The sequence below is a fragment of the Cryptomeria japonica genome, chromosome 2 (genome assembly GCF_030272615.1).
Source record: "Cryptomeria japonica chromosome 2, Sugi_1.0, whole genome shotgun sequence".
NCBI classification, from domain to species: domain Eukaryota; kingdom Viridiplantae; phylum Streptophyta; class Pinopsida; order Cupressales; family Cupressaceae; genus Cryptomeria; species Cryptomeria japonica.
Window position 1 is genome coordinate 646,531,439 of NC_081406.1, and position 25,024 is coordinate 646,556,462.

General features: G+C 34.0%; 1 protein-coding gene across 2 annotated transcripts; it reads left to right on the forward strand.

Moving 5' to 3' along the window:
- Positions 1-5,573: 5,573 nt before the first annotated feature.
- LOC131054790 (peptidyl-prolyl cis-trans isomerase CYP20-1) lies at positions 5,574-21,190 on the forward strand. 2 transcript variants are annotated; one of them, XM_057989389.2, is made up of 8 exons: positions 6,912-6,956; positions 7,283-7,321; positions 7,447-7,519; positions 10,015-10,062; positions 10,201-10,224; positions 12,460-12,642; positions 20,557-20,632; positions 20,768-21,190. In XM_057989389.2, the coding sequence occupies exons 1-8, from the start codon at positions 6,927-6,929 to the stop codon at positions 20,904-20,906; spliced, it is 612 nt and encodes a 203-aa protein (XP_057845372.1). In that variant the 5' UTR covers positions 6,912-6,926; the 3' UTR covers positions 20,907-21,190. The 2 variants fall into 2 exon arrangements, with proteins under 2 accessions (XP_057845374.1, XP_057845372.1); XM_057989391.2 differs by lacking the exons at positions 6,912-6,956; positions 7,283-7,321 and adding an exon at positions 5,574-5,803.
- The last annotated feature ends 3,834 nt before the right edge of the window (positions 21,191-25,024 follow it).

The following is a 25,024-nucleotide window of genomic DNA, read 5'->3' on the forward strand; positions in this document are numbered from 1 at the left end:
AAAGAAAGGTTTTCTTGTTGGCAGGCGTTGAAAAAATGCAAAGAGTGGAAGTGATGGGTGTATCGAAGGCTTTGGAGATTTGTTACAAGTTATGAGTAGTCCCACAATTGCAAGGAGCATAGAGGGACATTGGAATTGCAAGAAGAAAATTTCAGTGGAGGTTATTAGGAAGAAGAATACACTTGGGAACATAGGAAGTGGTATTAGATGTGCAACAATGATATTAAGAATTGAAGATCATGAAGGCTAAAGGTGGTCACCAAAGAAGTGGAGGTTCAAACAATAAACATCATAAGCCACCATTTGGATATTTAAAATCTACTAATGAGAGTCATGTAAGTCTAGTCCACCAAGTAGAGTAAGTAGTGGTAAACTATACATTGAAGATGGAGGACAATAGAGGAGAAGAGGAAAGGGAAGAGATCAAGTGAATAAAGAAGAAGTCTAGATAAAGAACAAACATGGGATCACCATCCCAAGTACCTTACAATGTTCAAGAGTTTCCAACTCATGGAACATTTCACTTACCTAGCATGTCTGATGCAAGAGCATCAAGGTCCATAATAATCTTGTGTCAACCAAAAATATTTTCCTTATATATTTGTTTATTTTTTTCCTTATTTTTCTTGCAGGAGTTGATGATCTAATTTATAAAAAAAAAAAAAATTAAAGGCCAAGTGATGGTTCAATCTCAAAGAAGGGATTAATGAATATTTGCATTTCAAATTTGGTAGAATTAGAGAAAAATTGGACAAATGGACAATCAGAGTTTAAGGCTCGCTCAAGAACAAATCAAACCTTTTAGGAGTTTTGAAATTGAAACCATTGATCATTCCAGTTCTTTCCCAAACCCTTGACCATTCCTATTCCTATTGAGTGCATTAATGAATCTTCAACACGTAGCTTTTCCTATGAAGTCAAAGCTCAAGGGTGTTTTGAGAACCATCAAAGCATCTAATCATTACAATTCCTATCCAAAGTTCCAATTCGATGTTAATTGTGTTTTGCGAGAGTTGAGGAGTTCCTAAGACATTAGGAACTCATGATTACAAATCCACTTGAAGACATGTTGTACATTGTTGGCATTTAACCATAAGAGTGATTGTAGAAGAAGGGTGTGCTATACATTGAGACTACAAAAAGGATCCCAAAGACCTTGTTGTATTGAAACAATGTTGATTATGAATAATATAATTGTTAATATCTTTTGGTGGTTTGTTTTTAACCAAAAAGGTTTTCCATATAAATCTTATGTCATGCAATTTTGTGGATTTTGCAAATATTTTTGATTGTTGACTAAATGCATAATCTTAAGTTTTTGTCATCCCATTCTATCACTTGTTTGCAATAAGGGTCACAATTCTCAATGAGGTGCAAGAGGAAGGCCAATTAAATGTTGAATGATAAAATTGGTTATTGAGTTGAAACATTTTAACCTTTAGTTGGATTTTGTTGTGTACAACCAACAAGATTATAGCTATGTGAAACATCATAAGCATGGAAATTAGGTATATACCTAGGAGTATATAAAATTCCATGAAAGGTAGGTCATGTTGATGGATGCCAAATGGATGGTAGGAGAAGAAGGTGGACACATGTCAAAAGATAGGTCATAAGAAGGATCAAATATGCTTGTATATCCTCAAGAATACTCAATATGCAATAAAGCACATCCTAAGTCTACAGATGATAACATAAGCAAGATGAGTCAAGCCATTGTAAAACTCTAGCATTCAAATAAAATCCAAAACTCACTAATCAACAAGCTATCATTTAGATAGTTATAATTAACAACAAAAAAAGAAGATTTCACACATGTAAAGGTACATTTATAGAACCATCATAATCAACATGTAAAAAAATCACACTAAGACTAACAAATTGTAATGTCCCCTCTTTCCTAGTTGATCACTCAGATACAAAGATTTGCCTATTACCCATCTCTATAGGCAAATCCAATGGATAGGAGATGTCAGTGCTGACATGTGGGGTCTTACACTTGGCAATGTGCGCTAGGATGACATATTTATATGAGGATATAATGTTATTTTATTGTAAAGTCATTTTTTGCTAAAAATAGAAAAGAAATAATTAAAGTGACTTTATAAGGTGAAGTATAAAGTTAAAATAAAATATTAAAAAGTTCCCCCATGGCCCACACCCCTAGGCAACATAATGTTGTTTTAAAAGGTGGATTTTCTCGATGATGAATAAGACCCTCAAAAAAGGGTGAACTTGGTAGGAGTAAGTTTAATTTAATAAACTTCATTAAAATGAAGTATTACAACCCTAAATGGAACGATTAGGGCAATGAGTCAATAAAGCAACAAGAGGTGGCTTCATTTCATTATCTTTCAATTCATTTTTACATCGGGTGATTGAGCTCTATAGATGAATTTTAGCAACTAATCAGATTTCTAGGAACGAAAACTCCCTTTAGATTGGTGAATTGGACGAAACCCCAATTCACAATTGAGAGGAATCTACACAAGGTTTCTATTGGTGCTTAAGAAGACATTTCTTTTAGTAAATTTTAGAGTATAATGCAGATTTTGGAGGGTATGGAATCACCCTAGGACAACCACTTCATTCCTAGAGCCAACCAAACCATTTCTATAGCTAGTCATACCATCCAGTAGGCTCTAGGTTTCACAACATGCTCGTCCCAGGCAAGGAAGGTTTCAAATCTCACACAAACTTAATTGTCAACATCTTCCAACAATGATTTGATGATTTCTACAGGCTATAGGAGTTGATTTTGATTTAGATTATTGTTTTTGTCAGTAAATTAAATGATCTTGCTTGGAGGCTAGGCGTAGGACTTAACAATTCCCCAGTTTCTTTCAATATTTGTTTTTGGTAATTATTGTAGAAGCAAATAAAGCCATTTGGAGTCATCTTCGATTGTGGGGAGCTCATAGATAGTGTTATCTTGAAGATTTATCAATAAACCCCCCCCTTGGTTGAGCATTGGATTCCTGGTATGCAAAAAGTTGTTGCGGTGAATCAGTTTCCTTAATTCTAAAAGTTATTATCTTGTTATTCCAAAAAATAAGAACTTTGAATTTATTTATTAGTCATTTATATTTTTGCATTTTGAGTTCAAAAGTGTTGTTTCATTGGCATATGTTCATGATAAACTCTTATGCAATCATTGGTAACAAAACCCAAGCAAAAAACTTAGAAAGACTATCCTAAACCTTCAATCAACAATGTTAAAAATTAGAAAAAAATCAGCATAGACGGGCTGGGGATCTTTCACAAATTCCACCATGCAATGACTAAGGAGGTACCATGTATGAATAAAATCCATATGAAACAATAATGACCTATCATTATTATGTGTGCTATTATCATGGGAGTATCACTAGATGAAATAGTACTACGGGTTTCCAAAGACTCACTCTAGAAGTAATATAATGATCATCACAAGGCACATCATCATGTATGAAACTTTGTAACACAATTAAATGACATGAATCTCTAGGGATAAACATAGGGCTATCTTGACATGTAAAGAGGGATCGTCATGATATGTAACAATGTTATGAACAAGTAAATTTACAATATCATCCATGTCCATCATACATGATGTGTCATCATCATGATGTAAAACCTCACTAGGTGGATGGTCATCACTATCACAAGCCATGGGACACATAAGACCAATATTAAGCTCATGGACAAGTGAGAGGAGAAAATATAAAGGAAAAGGATAGGAACTAACCAGTTTGCAAAGAAGAAAAGAGAATACACATGATAAAATAATACTTCAATGAAAAAATATCTTCATCCATAACATACAAAGTCATGAATGCATCGAGGATAGAAAAAATAAAAAGCCATGAAAATATAGGAACATTCAAAATTAGAAATAAACCTATGAGAATCCATGATTGTAAAATATATCTAAAGGTGGATGGATGAGTTCAAATAAATATAACACTTTGTAAGCTCCAAACCTAATCAAGATATGATACATATACATGAACAAAGGTGGATCCAAATCTATATCAAATATGATATAGATGATAAACAATTAGAAATTTAATCAAATCTAAAACTAAAAATAAAGAATGATAGACCTCAAGGAGAAACCCTAGTTTGTGTAAGTACTTATGTTCATAAAAAATGCCAATTTTTATTTTATTTTATTTTATTTAATTAAAATCAGGATAATTAAATAAATGCCTTCAATAATGTAGTAATTAACCTAGGTTTTTGAGTTGTGACTGATCATAGGAAATTGTAGAAAAGTCAACGTTCAATAAATATAAAATTTAATAAATCAATTACACAAGTAGTTGTGTTTGATTTTTATCCAAAAGTCTCTATCAAATTATCAAGGATCCATTTGTTGAGGCTCCAAATATTATCCCATGTCACTAGCCTTTACATTTGACTATGCATAGTGGGATTAGATCTAAAAATGCAAAATTGATTTGATATGTAAAAGTTTTGACAAAACATATTTTATTAAATTCTACTCACCTTGATTTTTGTTGTCTGTTGTGTGTAAGTATTATAATGTTTACAAATTCCTCTAGGAATATGTTGGGTTTCAAGGGTCAAGTTCTTCTCAATTACACCCTTAAATGGATTGATTTAATAGTGACGATTCAAGTTTTAAAATAATACACAAACTTGTAATAATCTCTTAGGATGATAATACAAGACTAGTGTAATCCAATTCACAAATGTACTCAAAAGATTATTGTCTTTATCTTAGACCCTAGATGATGTACTACATAATCATTCTAATGGTTTTTAAAAGCACTCAAACGATTCTTCTATTTATCTTAAATTTTAGATGGTGCAATACATGATCCATTCCAAGGGTTAGTTTTAAATACCCCAGGGGAAGTGTACCAATAGCTGATTTCACGCACCTACAGATTCTAAACTATACATCAGATTTTGATGGATTTTTTGGTTGTCTCTGCATGCTTATAACTATTGTTTGGGTTTCTGGATAGTAACGATGTATACTGTGGGAACCGTTATGTGCGCAAGGGTCAAAAAGTACACAGTTCAAAGTGTTGCTCAATACCTGCTCAATGATGCCCCAATAACTGTACACTTAAAATTGTCAATGTTGGGAGTGGTTGCCATTGCACCAAAAGATTGACCTGTCAATGCCCGATACAACCACTAGACTTATATAATCCACAGGAGGCGGTTAAGCCATGTCGCAAACACACCACTTTTCCTGCACAGAGAAAAAGGGCCACACCTTGCAACAATAAATACTTATGCGTAAATGCCCCAATAGTCGTGCGCTATGGGTACCGATAAAAGTGCACAAATGGGCCAATTATGATCCAAAAATACCAAAAAAATGAGCGGCTATTGATATATATGAATTTTTTTTAATAGACTTTTATTAATTTTTTTAAAGTTAGTAATTGAAAGGTTGAATATGAGAGAAATGAACACTTATTGAAACATAAATGATAACCGATGCTCTTTCCTATGCTAATAAATAATTTCATACAATTTACATTTTAATCTTAAAACTTATAGATTTTTTATTTTTATTTTTAGGTCAACCGTTTTCCACATTTATTCATCCATTAAAAACAATCTAAACATAAGAAAATAGGGCTTGAGCATGCAACTTTGACCATTATAATAGCTATTCATCCGAATTAATCAGAGATAGTCTATATAAGAGAAGGGGCAGACTCTCTAGTCAGTTGTAGGAAGACCTGGTTGATAGGCGTTTGGGGAGTATTGGAATTGGAAGAAAATGGGAATGGCAACACGGACCCTCCTGCTGCTTCTTTGCTTTGCACTAACTCAGGTTGGTTTATTTTTCTTCAATCTGGATTAAGATAAGATCATATAAGATCTAATCTGATCCGGATCTCTTCCTCTGGTATCTGCATTCAGAATCGCATGAGCGTAGCACAACATAACATAGCGCTCTCAAAAAGGAGAAAAAAAGAGGAAAATGTATAGGTAGTGTTTTAGGTGATCGGCAAGTTAGACATCAATTCTGAATGAAACCCTAATGCCACATCATTCTACAAAAATATTGTTTTCCCTAAGTTCAGTAATGGAGTATGCATTCCTTCAGGATCAGGCCAACCCAAGCTATACCTTGTAGAATATGATACTGTACAATAGCTTATTATGTTACTTTATCATTTGAATTTATTGATTATATGTTTTGAACACATTACATATGTAAAGATATTGATGTTGTTGTTTTCTTATGCTGAGCAGACATGTATGAATCAGGGTCGCATTTTGTGGCCTTTAGTTATGAATTTTAACAATTCTTCTTACGTTACTTAAAAAGGAAGGATATCAATGCAACTTATCGAAGATGAACTATTCATTTGCTTCCTTGAGAATGACGTAAGGGATGTATTTGATTGGCTTCAACGTGTGATCTTGCTTGCTGTGAAATCTCTGTCTATGGCCATGAAGTTCCTTGAATTTGACTCGACGCTTCTGTAGAATATTCTGAATTTTTATGTGATCCTGGGCACACTTTCAGTACAAACAATGATACTTGGAGCTATATGAGCAACTGCGATCTTACAAGGCCCCAAAGGTTGGGATTTTTAATAAAGATTAAAAGGCAAATTCCTTTAGAAACATTTATACCCTAGTTATATACAGCTGAACAATGTAGGTCGAAGTGTTTGACCGCTTTGACCATGAATTCAGTTAAACGAACTAATTATGCAGATGCGTATGTCCTCATTTCGAATTGTGCTTCAGAAGGAGATCAATTCCCAACTATCACTGAGCCCTGTTTACTACATTAATTACTCCATGGTCAATATTGCAATCAACAGATTCTTATATACCTTAGTTTTCCCTACAGAAAACATTATATTTCTTACGGATATATTGACTTTTACTTACCTACTTTGAGACAGACAATACGTTGACCCATGCATCTGTGACATTCCATGAGAGATATAGACAAGACGTCGATCCATGTATCTGTGACTTTCCATGAGCCTCTACTCACATAGAAATAGTTATTTTAAAATTTTATTGTTGAATTATATATTTCTTATGCTTGGCAATAAAGTAGACATATTTTGCTATACGCATAAGATTTTTTATGTTTTATACAAGGAGTTTGCAGTTTATCAAAGAACACTACAGTAAATTTTAGAATGAAGCGGATATTTGTTTTCTTTGACTTTCACTTGAAAAATTTGACAAAAATAGCCGTTTGGCAAATACTAGTTACTAATTTTTTGATTTCTATACTTTTAAGTTTGCTTTTCATTTTCTTCATTGTGTGTTTATCTTCCAGGTTATATTGGTTCAGGTAGTTTTGTTTGGTTTGTATAGGGTAATTGCCTGCCGATATCACATTTCAGTTATATTCATATTTTAATTGAAAAATGCATCTATAAAGCGGACTTTGAGATGGAGAAAATGCATGTTTACTAATATCTGGTTTTGTGTTTATATCAGGCCAAGAAAGAGAATCCGGAAGAACTCTCACACAAGGTTTACTTTGATGTGGAGATTGGTGGAAAACCTGCTGGTAAATGCCTTTTTAATTTTAGAAGTCAGGTCTATTTTTTAATATTCTATATTTTTTAAGAATCATGGCGTTATGGGCACTTGTAAATCCTTTAGCATATTTATGCAGAGAGGAGGCTATTGTAAAAAAAAAAAAATTAATTTCCATTGTAGGATAATAAAACTCATAGTCTATGTTTTAATTTATGAAGGCCTTAAGCCACAGCTCCTAATTAAAGAGACATGCATGTTCACATTTTGAAACAATTGATTTGAATGGTATCTGGTGAACCTGCTTATCTTCACATAAACATCATTCTTGGAATTGCTGATATGTTTTCTTGCTGCACTGGTAGAGTTATTTTTTTTCCTCGTGTTCTTGACCTTGGGAAAAGAAACTGAACTATGTGTCTTAAATCAAAGATCCGATTTTCCTTTATCTTGGGATTGTCACAGAAGTTAATGTTAAAATGCTTTAAAATCTAAAATTCACATTTTTTACAATTTCAGGAATCATGTATAAACTAAAAAGCCTATATAGGAGCCAATTATTCTGTGCATGTATGCTTCCATCATAAATGATTGCATGTATCCTTGACTTCATATAGTTCCTTTCGCTATTTCTCATTCCAGTCAATTTTGTAAGTCATTTTGATATCAACAATCCCTTTATATCTGTTTGAACAAGTGTTTATGTCACGTGTGACTGAAAGGGTTGGTTTCAAATGCAATAAGCTGTTTATACTTGATGCCATGCAAACAATCTGAGGGGGTATCTGTTGTCATTTTTGCTGTAAAGTTGTAGTCCTGACGACAGACATTATCTTGTTTATTGGATAGGTTTAATATATCCCCTTGTGGGGTGACATTTGCCTGGATGGCATAACCAAGGGGTATCCAAGGGGTATCTCTTCCAACAAATTCACCCAGGGATTGCACCTAGCCTTGTCTAGTGGGTTATGCCATCCCCAGAGTTGGATGTGGTAGTTTACCTCGTTGAGGTTCAATGCTTAATATTTGTAGATTTTAAGCATGTAACATCTCTCTTAAGGATTTAAACACAGTCCCCATTATGAAAACCTTACCATCTGAGGTCATCCCATCTGACTCCTGACTGCAGACATTCTTTCTATTATGTTACACAGTTTCTGGAATGAGGTTTAGGGGATTTAGGCCAAAGTTTAGTGGATTGTAGGGGGATTTTAAATTATAAAAATAATAATTCATTGCAAAAAGGATGAATATGAAAAAATTATATTTTTTTCCCTAAACATATATAAACACTCAATAATTGTTTCTGGATTCGATTGTGTAAGGCAATTTTTTTCCATCAACGATTCGAATCACACTCTGTGATTCATCATCAGGAAAAAAATTCATGGAGTGTGATTCGAAACATTGATGGAAAACAATTGCCTTACACAATCGAATCCAGAAACAATTATTGAATGTTAATATGGATTGTGGAAATCTGATAGCTCTAATATATAAACAATTTATAGTGAATTATAGGGGGATTTCAAATTTTAGTTTATCTTAAGAGATCAACTTTATTTCCATGGAGGGAAAAGGATGAGTATCAACCATTTTGTTCAACTTTTCTGCTCTCCAATTGCTGCTATATCTGCTTCCATATTTCCTATGCTTCTGATATATTGATATCAGATCTCAAAATTCTCTATTTACATCTTAATTTCTTGAATATTATTTTTTCTTTTGGCAGTCATTGTACTACCCTCTTTGGACTGCTTCAATAATTAGCATTTCCTCCAACTGAAGGTTTTGCCAACCCTTTTTCTTAGCCATACTTATTCCTTTGAAGAGAGCCATTTTGTCTGCTGTCTTGTTTTTATCTAATTCTCTGTGAACTGAAAACATTCAAAAGATTATCCATCATCTATAAGATCCCTCCTTATGGTAAGCCTGAATTTTTCTTTTGCAGCTACATAAAATTAGTGAACTCAATTTTAAGAGTTCTCTCCCACACATCCTAGGTTTTTTCAGCCTATCCCATCAAAGCCATTATTGGATACTTGATACTTCATCAACATATTTATCTTCTTTAGCCTTTGGATTCTGTTGGAAGAGAGCTCTTTTAGAATTTATATATAGATAATGTACTTGTCTGGTGTTAGCTCTGCTTTTATTCTATAAAATAAAATATCAGAATTGCCTGGAAAACTATAATAATATGATTGGGTCAAACATATGATTACTAATCATCAGGTAGACAGCGGATATTTCATCTTTGCAATTTTTTCTAGTGTTAGATAGAAAGCTTTTCATCTAATAAATAAAAAAACCACGCTCTTGAATTGTTATCTTCTTATCTACTACAAAGCTCTCCTGCTTTCAAAATGAATATGTGATCTTGAGTTTAAACTGTACAAAGTGAAGGATTGCATGGTTTCCCTCTTTTAGAGTTAATTCTAGAATCTTGGTAATAAGTTCAATATTTTTAGTAATAGTGAGATTTTTTCTCAGAACAGTTACTAAAGATTCAAAGTGATTATTCAGGTCGAATTGTTATGGGACTATTTGGGAAAACTGTACCCAAAACTGTAGGTATGTATCTGTTTGCTGGGGGATTTGCAATACTATCGTCTTATTTTCCTAAAGTCATGTTTTTCATTACATTTGTTTTTTTTCTAATGATCATGAAAAGAGTTTCTCTCACTATGAGTACTTTGGTCTCTTTGGCAGAGAACTTTCGAGCACTTTGTACAGGTGTGTTTCTTGAATGATATCACTTCTCTGATAATGTTTTTCTGTAAGATCATTTCAATTTTTACTTCGAGATGCATGGAAAAAAATGTGATATGCTTCACATTGATGTAAAATTCCTGATTAGTTTTTTTCAAAACTGTAGAGGAATGTTATGTTGATTCCAAGGAGGTGATGATTTGATTTGTTTTTGTTGTGTGAAATTCCAACATAAGGGACTGGCCCAAATTGGTGTTGCTAGAGACTGTTTGAATGTTTGTCCATTTTTTTGCTTAGGTTGGAAGAGACTAACAAATTTAAGCATGTTAGTTTGTTCATTATTCTTTTTTCTTTCTTGTGCCTTTCTGATACAGTTGAGAGCAATATTTGACGGTGGCCTGAGAGAGTAACATGGTTTATAAAATCCTTTCCAAAATTGTTAGATGATTGAGGTTGTAACCTTTTTTTCTTTAAATTGATTTTACCCAACTGGTCTTCTTTTTTCTTCGAGAAGGAAATTAGTTATCAACAGTTTTTTGTCAAAAGGATTAATAATTTTCTTCATATTCAAAAGCATCTTGTTGTCATTCTTAAATTAGACATGGCCAACATGTTAGGTTGATGCAATTGGAGATGCCTTCTTCTCGTTTCACAAGCATTATTCCTCTTAAAGGACTTCACTGGCTGGATTCCTTGTTCTATCACTAGTTCCACATTTTAACGTCTCCATCAACAGCATTCTAGTTAATCCTTTTCATTCAACTGGATGAGTGCATTAAAGTTACTCTTTATTGTGCCCTATTTATTTATCTTTATATGTGATGAATTGGTCCACTTAATTTTTGAATTTAAGAGCAACCACATGCTCCACAGGTTAACTTCTCTGCATCAAGGTTTTTACTTTTTAACCTCCCAATTTGCTGATAACATACTCCTCCTGACAGCTACTATCCTTTGGGAAATTAAGGATATGAAATCTATTAAAACTACTTACTAGCTGGTCACACGCCAACTGTTTCATCTAAGTAACTCTTAGGTATTCTTCATACATACTCCCCTTTATCACAAATGAGCCCTTCTCAGTATCTTTGTCATCCAAGAATTTCAATATCCTACCAAATATATCAATATCAAAGCTTTGTCTGTTTATTGCATTCCAAGCTGAAAATCTACACTTTAGCCTAGTACAAGTGAAACTATAAAAGTGATGAACCAAAAGATTGATCAGATCTGTATTCAAAGTCATTATTGTTAAATGTTAGAAACTTAACTGTTGCTCACATTACAAAGGATACTCTGGAAATGGCTTCTGCTTTATTTTGTATAGTTGCTAAAGATATGGAAAAATAATCTCATCAATTACTCACGAGACAAAGTTGATCCATAGTTGATAGCAGATCTCCACAAATGAACACTGTGGGGAATGGAGAAGGGTTTTTGACAGCAGAGGAATTTTATTCCTTGGCATTAGGAGACGCCTAGCAGCATGGGATGCCTATTACAGCAAATTTGTGCATTGACAGAAACCATCTTTCACAAAAGAAAATGTAGATAATTATGCACGAATATGGAACATACAAAGGAATAATTATTTTTGGTATCAGAGAAGGTGTTATCCTACATCTTATTTTTCCACCATACGATTCTGGTATTTTCTCAACATGGTTTGTGCAGAAAATTTGAGGTTTTTGTAGGGCTGTGATTTTATTCTTGCTCATTTTTGTCACTGCACACTAGTGCTATATTTGTAATGTCATGTGACTGTAGTCTAATAATCATCCAGATCTGATTTCGTATTTGTTAGTTGGCCAAATACCAGAGAAGGAAACAAAATTATATGCAACTACCAGAAATGAAGCAAAGATTATAGAGTGTTGATTCTTCAACAGAATTCTCGATTATATGTCAATTTTCTCCATTCTTTACCAAATTATACCCTTATTCCTGATCCTAATGTCAGTGTCAGCAACATTTAGGTTAGATTGTTTCCAGTGAAACCCATTTAATGATTGTTATGTATGTATTATGAAAATTAATAACACAATATCATTTAATTCCCTATGTTGATTTTGATGTTTTCTATTGTACAAAAGCTCATCTTAATATGATCATGTTTATAGATATTCTGGTGTTTCGTTTGCTTATGATTGAACAATTTGTTTTACTCGTTACATTTTTTGACTACACTTATTTCGTCATTTTATCCCAATTCACAGCAAACAAGGCAATAACTTTATTTTTTGGAACTAAATTTTGCAGGTGAAAAAGGTGTGGGAGAAAGTGGAAAGCCACTCCATTACAAGGGAAGCCATTTCCACAGGGTCATACCTAGCTTTATGATACAAGGTGGGGATTTCACTCTTGGAGATGGAAGAGGCGGAGAGTCCATCTATGGAACTAAATTTGCTGATGAGAACTTCAAATTGAAGCATACAGGACCAGGTATGCTAATTTTTATGTAGATGTTAATGTTTTCTTTGTCAATTCTATATAATGAAACTAAGTACAGTCATGGATAAATGCCGACTGAAAATAAAAAAGAAACTTGAAAATTTATAGTACATATTGTAGAGTAGAATATGTTGAAACAGTGAAATAAGAGTGAAGTTTGTCTCTGTTTACATGAACTGTGGAAATATCATTTCTATAATCAGTGCTAACCTTGTCAATCTTACATTCAAACGAAACACCTACAAATTGATGCATGATCTCAGCTAGAAATTTATTTCAGCTTCATATTAATTAAACATATATCACGTGAATTCAGGCGAGTGTAAGTTCATGAGCTTACTAGGCATATCATAATCAATAAGATGGAGATTATGTCAAATTCCTCTGAAGAAGTTAAATTTGTGCATTATCTTCCTCGTGCAATATAATACAGCACAATAGAACATGAATAATATCATGCTGGATTGGAAAATTTAAAAATTTCTTAGTGATTAAGTGTTCAATACTTATCAGACGTTATCTTATATGAATCACAACTAACATATATGATATCTTTGTGTGAAGAGAAATGATCGAATGCTTTGTTCTTCTCCCTCTTGTTCTCTTCTTTCTTTATTGTTTCTTTACATGGACTCTTTTTAGTTAATTTTTTGTTTAGCCTCAAAATTATGGGTGATTATTTTGTTTATGTAATCATCACTTCTCATGTCCATATAGATAGACACAAATATTTCAGTGGTGATTTCTATAAAGCAGTTTTTATATATAAAATTGGTTTTCTCTTGATTTGATTAACATTTGTGAGTATGTACATATGCAGCTTCTATACACATTCATATTGAATGTGCTTATAGCCTTATACCTTCTCCTTCAAACTGTTGATGAATGGATCTTTCTTATTCCAAAGATATAATACCATAGAAACTTGGATATTCTATCAGAATAATTTTATTTACAGGAATTAAGTGATTATTTGCTTGGAAACATCAATTTTTCTATACACTATTCTTATTTGTTAAATTTGGTTCCAAGCCAATACTAGATCTTCGCTGATTGTCATAAGACCTTAATCATGTTTATGTATGTAGATTTGAAATCAGCCCAGTATCTCATGATGATTCGATAAAATTTTCAAGATGAAATTAGAGTATTTTGTTAAGGAGCTAAACTTGGGGCCATATGAATGTGTATTTTCTTCCAAAAATACTCGGAAACTTGAAATCATTGTATGGAAGGTTAGTTATGCTCTTTCAAGAGGCAGCGGTGCCTTTGAAACCTTTCTTGGTGCAGCTACATCGAATCTAAAGAGAGTTATTGATTCATTTTGGTCTTACATGTGGTTGTATTGTTTGGTGTTGACAACTATTTAACTGAGTACAAGTTTGTGTAGCTGACATGAGCATGAGGGAAGCATGAAATACAAGTGGCACTGTTGCAAAACTATAGGTTTATTTTCTTGAAATCATTGTATGGAAAGTTAGTTATGCTCTTTCAAGAGGCAGTGATGCCTTTGAAACCTTTTCTGGTGCAGCTATCTCGAATCTAAAGAGAGTTATTGATTCATTTTTATCTTACATGTAGTTGCATTGTTTTGTGTTGGCAAATATTTTAGCTGAGTGCATTGTTTTAAGTGCTTAAGCATATGGAACTCACATCTGGTCTATAATAATGAACAGATAGGCGGGTGGCCTATCATTCAATTATCGTTGAGGCAGAATCTTGGCCTTGGATTTTGGAGGAAAAGAGGAGACAAAGGAATAAATTCAAAAACGTATTGATGTTGAAGATAAAGAGAGCTAAAGAGAAGTTTTGGGATAAGAAACCAAGAGGCAAATGCCCAGTTAATCTGAAATGTTTGAGGTGATGCAACTGATTGGAGGTTCACTTTTCAGACAGGTGATGAAGGCTGAGATATAAATGTAAACTACGTCTCAAATATTAAAAAAAGAGGCACAAGTTACAGAGGACTAGCAATGAATGCTACTATAAAAAAGGCATAACCTAAATTCCTGCCATTGGTTTTACATATGGAATATATTGATTAAATTGAGTTCTGTTAAATTGGAATGAAAGTTTTAACACATAATTCCCATCCGAAACTCTGTAACTGAGCCATTTTGTTAATAATTGCAAGTCTTCTGCACGGAGTTGAATTTTCGGAACTGGGTGGATGGGGAAATAGGATTTGGGGACAGTTGGGGGTGGCAGCATGATAAGAAATTAGAATAATATAATATATTGAATACCAATATCATTAAAAATTAATATATTGATTTGAAATATATTATAAGTATATTAAACGGTTAATAAATAATTACAAGTTAAACTATAATTAAATAATTGATATATAAGTATATAATATAGTTAATTAAATAACTTAATATTTAATATTTTTAATACAATATATAGTTATTAACTTATTATTATATATAAGTTAGTTAATATATATTTTCTGGTCAGTAACACTTGAATTTTTAGCTTAGGCCACAAATAGGGGACCTCATACCTTGCACAAACACATTGCATTAACACAAATAGTACAAACCCGTGAGATCATTGAGGGTTTGGAGCATGAAGTCATTGGCATGAATGCCGACAACTTTTAACACGAAGGTTCTAACCCATGAGCACAATGGATCAGTGAGAGCACAATGTTTAGTATTTACAATTACAGTGGCCTAGTGCGGTTTGAACATTGATGGCTACAACAACAATGGCATGACTTAACCATCTCACTATGCCATGAACAGCTTAGTTAATATATGTTTAATTATGTATCTTTTTTTAATATATAAATATGGATTGTTTAAAATAATACTAGAGGGGGTTTTATAGGGATCCCCCACCCAAGAAAATGAAGTACCAAACAAGCTATAACACAAACTTAAACAAAAAAAGCCTATCCCAAATCCACATAGGGGTGGTGGCATGCAATGGAAACTACAACCAAACACCATCAACAAATTTGGACCCAAAAGCTAGCAAACCCAAACCAATTGAGTTTTTAGCAAAATTGTGAGACACCTGTTCATTGATGCTACCAGGTACCATAATATACAAATTTTCTTTTTTTTTCAGCTTACCACGCCAAGTATCTCTTGCAATGACAACTTACTTAGACATCATCTCTCTAGCACCACCAAGGTTACACAAAGCATCAAACTTTCAGACCTTTTCTCAGTCCTTTGCAACGGATCATTGACTAGAGATTACATAGCATAAGTGTTGGTCACCTTTTGAGTCCCATGATGATGGGATACCAATAGGTATTTTAGCACCAATTGTAACTCTTGATAGGAGGTAAGCTCTTCATTATTGTCACGAACAGCCTGAAGCTCCCCTTGAAGGCACCATTTTCTGATATAAGCCCCATGGGAATGCATGGAACTGAAATACCAACATTATCACCTAATTTTTTGTGCTAAGGTTATCATCTTCTATCTTTGCTTTCTTTGATAGGAGCACAAGAGGTTCACTCTGTTTCCTAACCTCAGATCGTATCAGCTTTTTCACTTTTGTTCAAAAGCCTCACTATTGAAGGCCTCATAGATGCATTATCTTTAATGCCATCGCTCACTAGAATACTCTTAATAAATACAATAAGACAAAATCTCAGCAATGGAAAATCTTATTAGGCTGATAGTTTTTAACCCTACCACGATGCAAGGGATCTCTATTGCTCCCTACCAAATGCTTGCAAGTCATATCACCAAAGTAGACAAGGCCAAACGCAACAAAGAATTGTCATGACCGCCACCAAGACCACACAGAATAATTATGCTGACAAATCAATGCATGTCAACAAGAGAAGAACCATAGAGGAAGCAAAAGAAAACTATTGCAAATAAGGCCAACTACCATGTGTCACATACCCAAACCCCTCCGCCACCCTCACACATCAAATCTTGAGTGCCACTCCAAATGTGGATGTTGTTAGGGCAAGCCACGACTAAAGACTATTAGGGCAATACAATGGGCTTTAAAGTGTCCACCAAAGCAACCTGTCACCATGACTTTTCATTCAAAATTAGGTGATCAAGATCCACCACCTCAACCCACCACCCACGCAATCAAATCCCGAGTGCCACCCCAAATGTGGATGTTGTTAGGGCAAGCCACAACTAAAGAATATCAGGGCAATATGATGGGCTTCAAAGGGTCCACCAAAGCAACCTGTGAACATGACTTTTCATTCAAAAGTAGGTGATCAAGATCCACCTAATCATTAACTTGAAAACTAATTAATGCCAAAAGAGCATTTGGTCAATCTTGACATGGCCAAAAAATCTGCCATCCCATTACCTTCATGGAAGTAACAAATGAAGACTATCCTCGAAATCCTTGCACAAGAACCCCACTTCGTCAATCAACTCTCTCAACTTCCTATTTTGGGTAAGGATCTGCTCAAATCTTGGATAACATTAGTCAAATCCTCTTTGACAATCAATTTCTTGCAACCTACTGATTCAGCCAGTGAGAGATCAGAGTCATTTGCTTCCCACTTTGCCTCATAATTGGTCCTTGTAACTAGAAAAAAGGAGCCAGTCTTAACAAGTTTTTTAGTAACGTTTTGGAGCACCACGCCAACCCAACCAATTCCAGATTGTCCATGGAGACCTCATCAAAATTTAACTTGATGAACCCCTTCGGTGGGGTTTTCCAACAAACATTGACTCTTATTGTCTTTCTTAGCCATTACCCCATGGACAAGGAATATATAAATATGGTCAATATATAATAAAAAATATTTTTTTAAATCAGATTTTTAAATTTCTTTTGGACAGGACGAGTGTGCTTGGGCATGGCCTCCACTAATGCAGTGAACATTGCAACTGATTAGAATTGGCTGCAATCTCCACAATAACTTGCTACAATATTCACATTCTCATTCTGTTTATGATTTGACATGTTGTCTGACTTAGACCCATCCTCCACATGATCATCTGATAACTCCACTTGAAAGTTTAATTCCTCTGCAAACTTGTGAACATTTATGAAAATAAAATTTACATAGCTTAACAGTGAACTGAAAAAATGTTTTTTTGATGGGTCTTTTTAGTGTCTCTAGGGACATCACCTGCAACGCAACACCATCTTGGGGATGGCTGCCTCTACAGTCGGTGCCCATGGGATGACAGGAATACTTCGGCCCTACCCTGCCTCTAAAACAGGGGGTTTTTGGCAATGGGATGTGTCTCTGTGGAACACCACAAGACTGAATTGATCCGTTGTGCTTTTAAAGATGAAATAACTTGAAATGCTTTACAATATAATGATGAGATTGCAGGTAGGTGTTCTGTACTAATAAAACTTCTGCAATAGATGCCTTCAAGCAAAGTTAAAATGTCTGCATCTGCAACATGAATCACCTCAAGACAACATAATAGAAATTAGGCTGGATATCATCATTGGGTTATGGCTTGATTTGCTAATATGAAGCACCACTATCTTGTAAAGGTCATCTTAAATCAATACAATATCAAGTGAGGGGAAATTGCTCATCAGGTAACTTGTAATTATTTCTGCAGATTTGAAGGCCTTTACAGAGATTGTATTGTAGATATTTGACTGCAAGGAACATAAACTTCGTATATGACTAGTTTCTGCTATGCATGGTTTCTATTGATTTCTAAGCAACTGTGTTCCAACACGTTGCCTGCAAGGTTAAGTATTCAGTGAGTTCTGTACACTATTTATAATGTTACACCTTAATTGAGTGCTTCTGCTTTACTTGTACATATGACAGTGCATGGCTCTCATTACTTTGTCTTTTCTTGCAAAGGAGCATGGACGTTCTGTGATTTAAATTTTCATTGTGCAATCTCATCTAGTGCACTGTTGTATCACTAAATACATGCAATACACCTCTAGAACACAGCTTATCTTGAAAAGTTGGAAAATTGATTGTGAGAGATTGCAACTCCTGTCCATTTTGGTTTAAGTCATTAAATAGAATACTGGGACAAGTTTGTTTTAAGCAGTGTTCTCATTGCCATTTGCAGGTAATGGGGATATGCTAGAGATGATGTTTTAGCTGCAATATAGGTGGTTGTGCTGTAGAAAGTGTGTGTGAGTGCTATGATCTTAGTAAAACTAGTTTGACCAAAGCACCGTGGGATGGTTTATGTGTAGGCGTTAGTCGGGTTCACAAGGGAATTCCTCTTGATTATCTTCTGCTCAAAGATTTTTTGTTTCCTTCCATTCCAAGTAACATAATGACATGCAGCTCTCTATCAATGAAGGTTATTCCTTAGACCGGCTTATGTTAGTCATATAAACTTTCATACATGAGGATGCTAGAAAGATCAACATTTATAGGGTTGCTCGTATCTCTATGATGGTTGCACATATATTGTTCTGTAGAATTAGTGCTTTTGTTCATTAGTGCCTTTAAGTATCGTGTTTTCTGCTAAATTTTCTGCGTGCAAGGCAACACTACATCTATTGTTCACAATTCACATTAACTTCTATGTGCAGGAAGGATTTCAATTGAAATCTAAGTGGAATCCAAGGACAAGTTCTGTTACAGAGGAAAATTTCATCTTCTCATATTCAAATTTTTGGTTAGCCTGATTCTTAGTTTTGTAACTTGTAAGGCACTTAACTAATAAATGTGATATAGCCATATAGGTAGATGAAGTTGATTACATTTGTGCAAATGATACGCCTCTAGGGAAGACTATGACAGTTATGCCAGGAGTGATGGGAACCTTAAAGTGATTGCTTTTCAACAGTTAGGGTCATGGAACAGATATCCCCACTGCAAAAACATTGGAGCTTCCAGTCACATATCTACCATTACAAACATACAGAATAAAGAAGGGGTTCTGTAGAGAGGGATACTACCACTGTTTTTGGTTGCAAATGGTCCCTCAAAATTTAAATATTGCAGCAATTGAAAATTTTGAACCTTTTGCTGAAAAATTGAAGCAACTAGTTTATACGGAGGAGGATTTCAGCTGTTTCTGGTGATGGGTAGACTGAGAAGAGAGGGTCTGCAGGGAAAGAGTTTTAGCGGTTAGAAATTTGTAGGATCCAAAGGAAGACTATTATTTTAGCTGATGACAGTGTACTGGTGGTACATCTTATATGATTATATTTTTCAAAATAACTGTCATAATTTCGTATTGAAAATCCTTTTAACCTTATGCCAGAGCTAAATTATTTTTTATTAATTCAAAATCTTCTTGCGGAGAACAGCAGAATTTCTACTCTATGGAAACACCAGGTAATTGATTCATGGGAGTTTATGCAATTTACATACTAAAAAGACTGCTAACACACACTTCTGATTTTGTTTGTGTTAATACCTGGGATTTGTACTTAGTTCAATTGAAGTTAAGATTCTAGCTGTTTTAATCTCAATGGAGTATTTTTGTAAACATTAAAATAAAGCAATGAATCAAATATTTGCCACTAATCTTATTATGTAATCATCTTCCCTATTAATGTAATAGCTTTTATTGGCATTGATGCATCTGAAAGAAATCCTTCATTACAAGGTCAAAACTAGAAAACAAGTGACAGCCAAGGTTTTATGAATATTTACCATCTTTTTTCTCCCTTGATTAATTAGTAGTGTAGAAGTCCTTGTAAATCATCTTACTACTCGTGGTGAAAACCATTCAAATCTCCTCTTTTTGAGTGTTTGATTGGATTGAAGCATATCAAATCAACTCCTGTTACAAGAACAAAATTAAAAATCATTTGGAAGTTAAAAAGGGTTTATTAATTGTTGTCTTGACTCCTTTGATGTTCGGACATCCCTGATTTTCTTGGGTAGAGATGTGCTCAAAGAAATGCAGTGTATTTTTAAGTAGATTATTTTAATTTGCAGAAAAGTGTATAGGATGTTTTTGTATAGAGGTCTTATGAAAATCCAAGTGCATGTTTTATTCTTTTCAGGTTATCTCTCCATGGCAAATGCTGGCCCAGACACTAATGGTTCTCAGTTTTTTATTACCACAGTAACAACAAGCTGGTGAGCTTTTGAGTGTACCTTGGTCCTCACACCACTATCTTTATTTTAGGTTATGTTTGGTGCCCAAAAATATTATTATACATTAGAGAGCAATTTAGATCTTTTGCAAAATTGAAATTATTATTCTTTATTCAGGTTGGATGGCAGACATGTTGTATTTGGCAAAGTTATTTCTGGAATGGATGTCGTTTATAAAGTTGAAGCTGAAGGAAGGCAGAGCGGTAAACCAAAACACGCAATAAAGATTGCAGATAGTGGAGAGTTGCCTCTTTGAATTTTTTTTTGAAGGGCAAAGAAATAGATACCTTAAAATTAATCTATGTTGAATTTCTGGCAAAAGGATTGATTGTGGAATATCATACAATTGATTCCGACATACCATGATCCTGTTTTATCCAAAAACTGGGTCAGCGTAAAAACATATCATGCTTGAATTTTGAGTTAGATTTCTTTTTATAAATTGAATTTTTAGTTCTCTGATATGCCAGGTTCTTATTAATAAGGACCATATAAATTGGTTTATTAAGATATGATAGGCTTTTCAAATTTTCAGTGGCATTTTCTATTGTTAATTTTTGTTTTGAGCATCGATATTGTCTATTCGTTATTTTTTCTGGATTTCGAAACAAGATATGTCGACAAAGACAGTGGAGGGCGAGAATCACTCAAGCATAGTTTGGTTTTCTTATGTTGTGACTAGTCTATTATCATCTGTTGGACTACAGAACTTCACAATAATTTTGGAATATTTAAGTAGGATAGCATTAATGTACACACAAAATATTTTATGCTTTGTGATACGGTGTACTTAAATGTGAGGTTTAGTTCCCAGGAACCTGAAAAAGCTGGTGAAACAGTCCGTGTGGATGGGGTTGGCACAGATGATAATTTTTTTAGATGCATGACTTGTAATATATCCATGATTGAATTATTATTGTAATAATAGTTGTACAAGAAAAAGTAAGAAACATTAATGTGGCTTATCTTTGGAAACCCTTGAAATTTGTATTAACTAGTAATACTGTTTGTAACAACGTCAATTTAAAGTTACCCCACTTTTGTTATTTTCATCACCCTGAAATCGGTTCAACTGGAGACAGCGGCTGGAAGAGTACCGCGGTGTCCTGTGCGCCTTCAGCGGCCCTTGAAAATCTGGAGGACCGAGTACCGTTCACACCCAGTTGTACTCATAGCCGTATCAGGTCTCCAAGGTGAACAACCTTTGGTCAATAGAACAATGTAGGTAAGGGAAGTCGGCAAAATGGATCTGTAACTTTGGGAAAAGGATTGGCTCTGAGGGTTGGGCCTAGGGATCTGCCCTTGAGCATTGGGTGAGAGGCCAATTGTTCTCGACATGGGATTGTTTGTGGGACCCCAAGGGTCCTAATTCCTCTATTTTGTTATTTTGTAGTTCTTGGTAGCTTGATTGCAGTTGTTCCCCTTTCTCTTGCTTGTGTTGTTTTTGACCTACTTGGGTCTGTTTTGCCTTACTTTTTGGTAGCCTTTGCAAAGGGTGGTGACCTTTGTTCCCACTGAATTTAATCAAAAACATATATCACAATATTTGAGAGGTATCAAAGAATTAACACCCCAACATAAGTGCACAAATATAGAGATGACAGCTTGAATTGGTAGGATGCCTGTCAAATGTTAGTTATTGAGTTTGTGATCCAAGGGTTAGGTTAGAAAGTGTTAGTAATAAATTTGTAAATAATGAAGTATAATAATTGTAATTTAATTAGAAGGTAATTAGTATTTGTACTCAAGAAAAAATGATTTATGTAATTTGATACTTCGAAGTGAATGTAAATTTATTGACTACCTTATGATGAAGAAACATGTTGGGACTTTATTGTCACGCCTTCCTTTTGTAGTTCCTTTCATTGACAAAGATGTTTTATAAATGAAAGACGAGACTAATTAATAAGTGTGCCTATTAAGTAATATTGATGTTTTGTTAAAATATGTTAAACATCTAGTCTTTAATTTGATACTTTGGAGTTATTGTGCCTATTAAGTAATATTTATTGTTTGTTAAAATATGCTTACTATTGGTGGAACAATAGAAATTAGGAGTATTGCAGTGGAACCATTCCCAAAAAATGGCCATATTTTTTAGATGAATGTCCTTGAGACTTGAGGAGGGGGTGAAACATCTCCCCTATTGTTTAACTCCATCTTAGTGTAATAAATTGATGCAAAAAAGGTATGCATCCAACTCAACTAACAAATAGATCCCCTATCAAGCAACTTATTAACTACACGTGTTACATTTAATTATCAACTATGGAAGTGTATCTTTTTTATGACACTGGCATTCTATGTGTTGTTGAGGAGACTCTAAGTTGTCCTATCGATTATGTTTACTAGCTCTAAAAGTAAACCTATTGGTGTAGTAGTAGTTGCGGGTAATTATACATAAGGAATTTAACTATGTTGTAGCTTGACCATACACAACTTAGCAATAATAATAAAGCACATTAATATGAAATGTAGGAAATCAACTTAATAATTTATTTTTATCAACTAACAACAAATTAAGCTACTCTTAACAACAATCTAAGCTACTAGGAGTATTGTAGTACCTCAATTGACCCTTTCTTGAGTGGCCTATTCAATTTTCAACTCAAAGCTCTATTAACTAAATTCATTCTTTTATTGTAATTCAAGAAGAGTACATAAATTGATAACAAACTTATTGATTCAACAAAGATATTGATAACAAAATCTAGTGACTAACTACTAACTAACAATTGAATTTGATGAGATCCAACAAGTATACAAAATCTTGAGAGTTGGATTAGTTGTGGACTCTAAACAACTCCTAAATATAGGTTAATCATCCCAAGCTAATAGGGAGAAGACTTATTCTATCCTAAACAACAATAGGAATCTAATTATGCAAAGATGAGTATCACAATTCTCTTAGCACTCTGCATCATTAAGGAAACAATTATAGTTGAAAACATGCAATTCTCTTAGCACTCTGCATCATTAAGGAAACAATTATAGTTGAAAACATGCAGAAACTTGACACAAGAATTAGCCATGTTTTGTCATTCCACAAATTCTCCTTATTCCTATAATTGCATTTATTCCCAACAACAACATCAACTAAGGTGGAAAGATTCATAAATGAATAGTTCCCATATTGCTCAATCATTGCCTCCATCAACTGTAGAAGTTTGAATGCGCTATATGCGATCATCATTTGACAGTGGCTTGACAGTTTCCCTTTGCTACAGGTTAGTTTTATTCAAACTCATATCATCAACATTAATCATCATTACTAACATTAAAATCCATAACATTCCATAAACATTCACAAAATCACACATTTATTAATATAATATATATCATCCATAGTGCTTAAATATTTAAGATACCTAGATAAATTTGGATAATGTTTTAAAAGTATCAGGAATGTCATGTAAAATATAAAGCTAGAAACAAACAAATGAGGACGATTTTAGGGCTCATCAACACCCCTAACTAAGCATCTTGTTTGTCCTCAAGCAAGTTAGGGCCTCATGTTATAATGTGATGTAGTGATTCTGTAACCCATTAGTTCAGTCACTCTTCCCTATTTTAGGTAAAATCCTTTTTGTGCATATACTCTCCCATCTATCATGTTATGTTGCCTCTCGTGCTTTCCTTCTTTTTGACAAATGTGGAATTGGATACAGGAGGAAGGCAAAATGTTAGTGGAAGCCAAGCAATCCGATTTTCAAGAGATACTCTAATGTATCAATGTACCCTAGAGATTGATGTTTTATAGTTGAAAATGGAGTGGGATTCTTTTCTCTTTAGCTCATATGTGAGCTCATCCCACCTACTTTGTGAGAACACTAGTGCCTCTCTACCTTCTCTTGTAGCCAATTCCTTGAATCGTTTGTAGTCTAGGAGCGTCTTATGTACCCCTAGGTTGTTTATAAGCTCCATCCATTCCTCCACCATACTATTAGGATCCCTTGCATCCACCTCAATTGGTGAAGTGATTTCTCCCTTTCATGATAGTGTTGCAGCAATAGGCCTCTCTAATGTTAATTTGGAATAAATGATGATAGGGCTTTAATTAGAACATCACCCACAAATATTATTGGGTTCCAAGTGATTTGGTATGGAACGACCATATCATGTAGATAAAACTCACATAGCTAATTTTACATATAAGAGATGGGCCTTAAGTAAGCAGACATAAATGGGTTTGGTGTAATTAGTGATACAAGGAGATTATTAATTGATTGGCTAAACTAGAAAATTAGAAATTTAGAAATTGCTCTTGTAAATATAAGGCATAGACCCTAGCGGGTGGTTGGCATCTCATATGCTTGTTTTGCTACTTTTCTAATAAAAAGTAATCATGTTAGCTATTTGATCAAATTCTAACCA

Excerpts from the sequence above, each read along its gene's own strand:
- LOC131054790 (XM_057989389.2), top strand. The coding sequence starts at position 6,927 with ATGAGAGATATAGACAAGACGTCGATCCAT. Across the intron at positions 7,322-7,446 it reads TTTTGTTTGGTTTGTATAGG|GCCAAGAAAGAGAATCCGGA; the intron begins GTAATTGCCTGC and ends TGTTTATATCAG. Across the intron at positions 10,063-10,200 it reads AACTGTACCCAAAACTGTAG|AGAACTTTCGAGCACTTTGT; the intron begins GTATGTATCTGT and ends TCTCTTTGGCAG.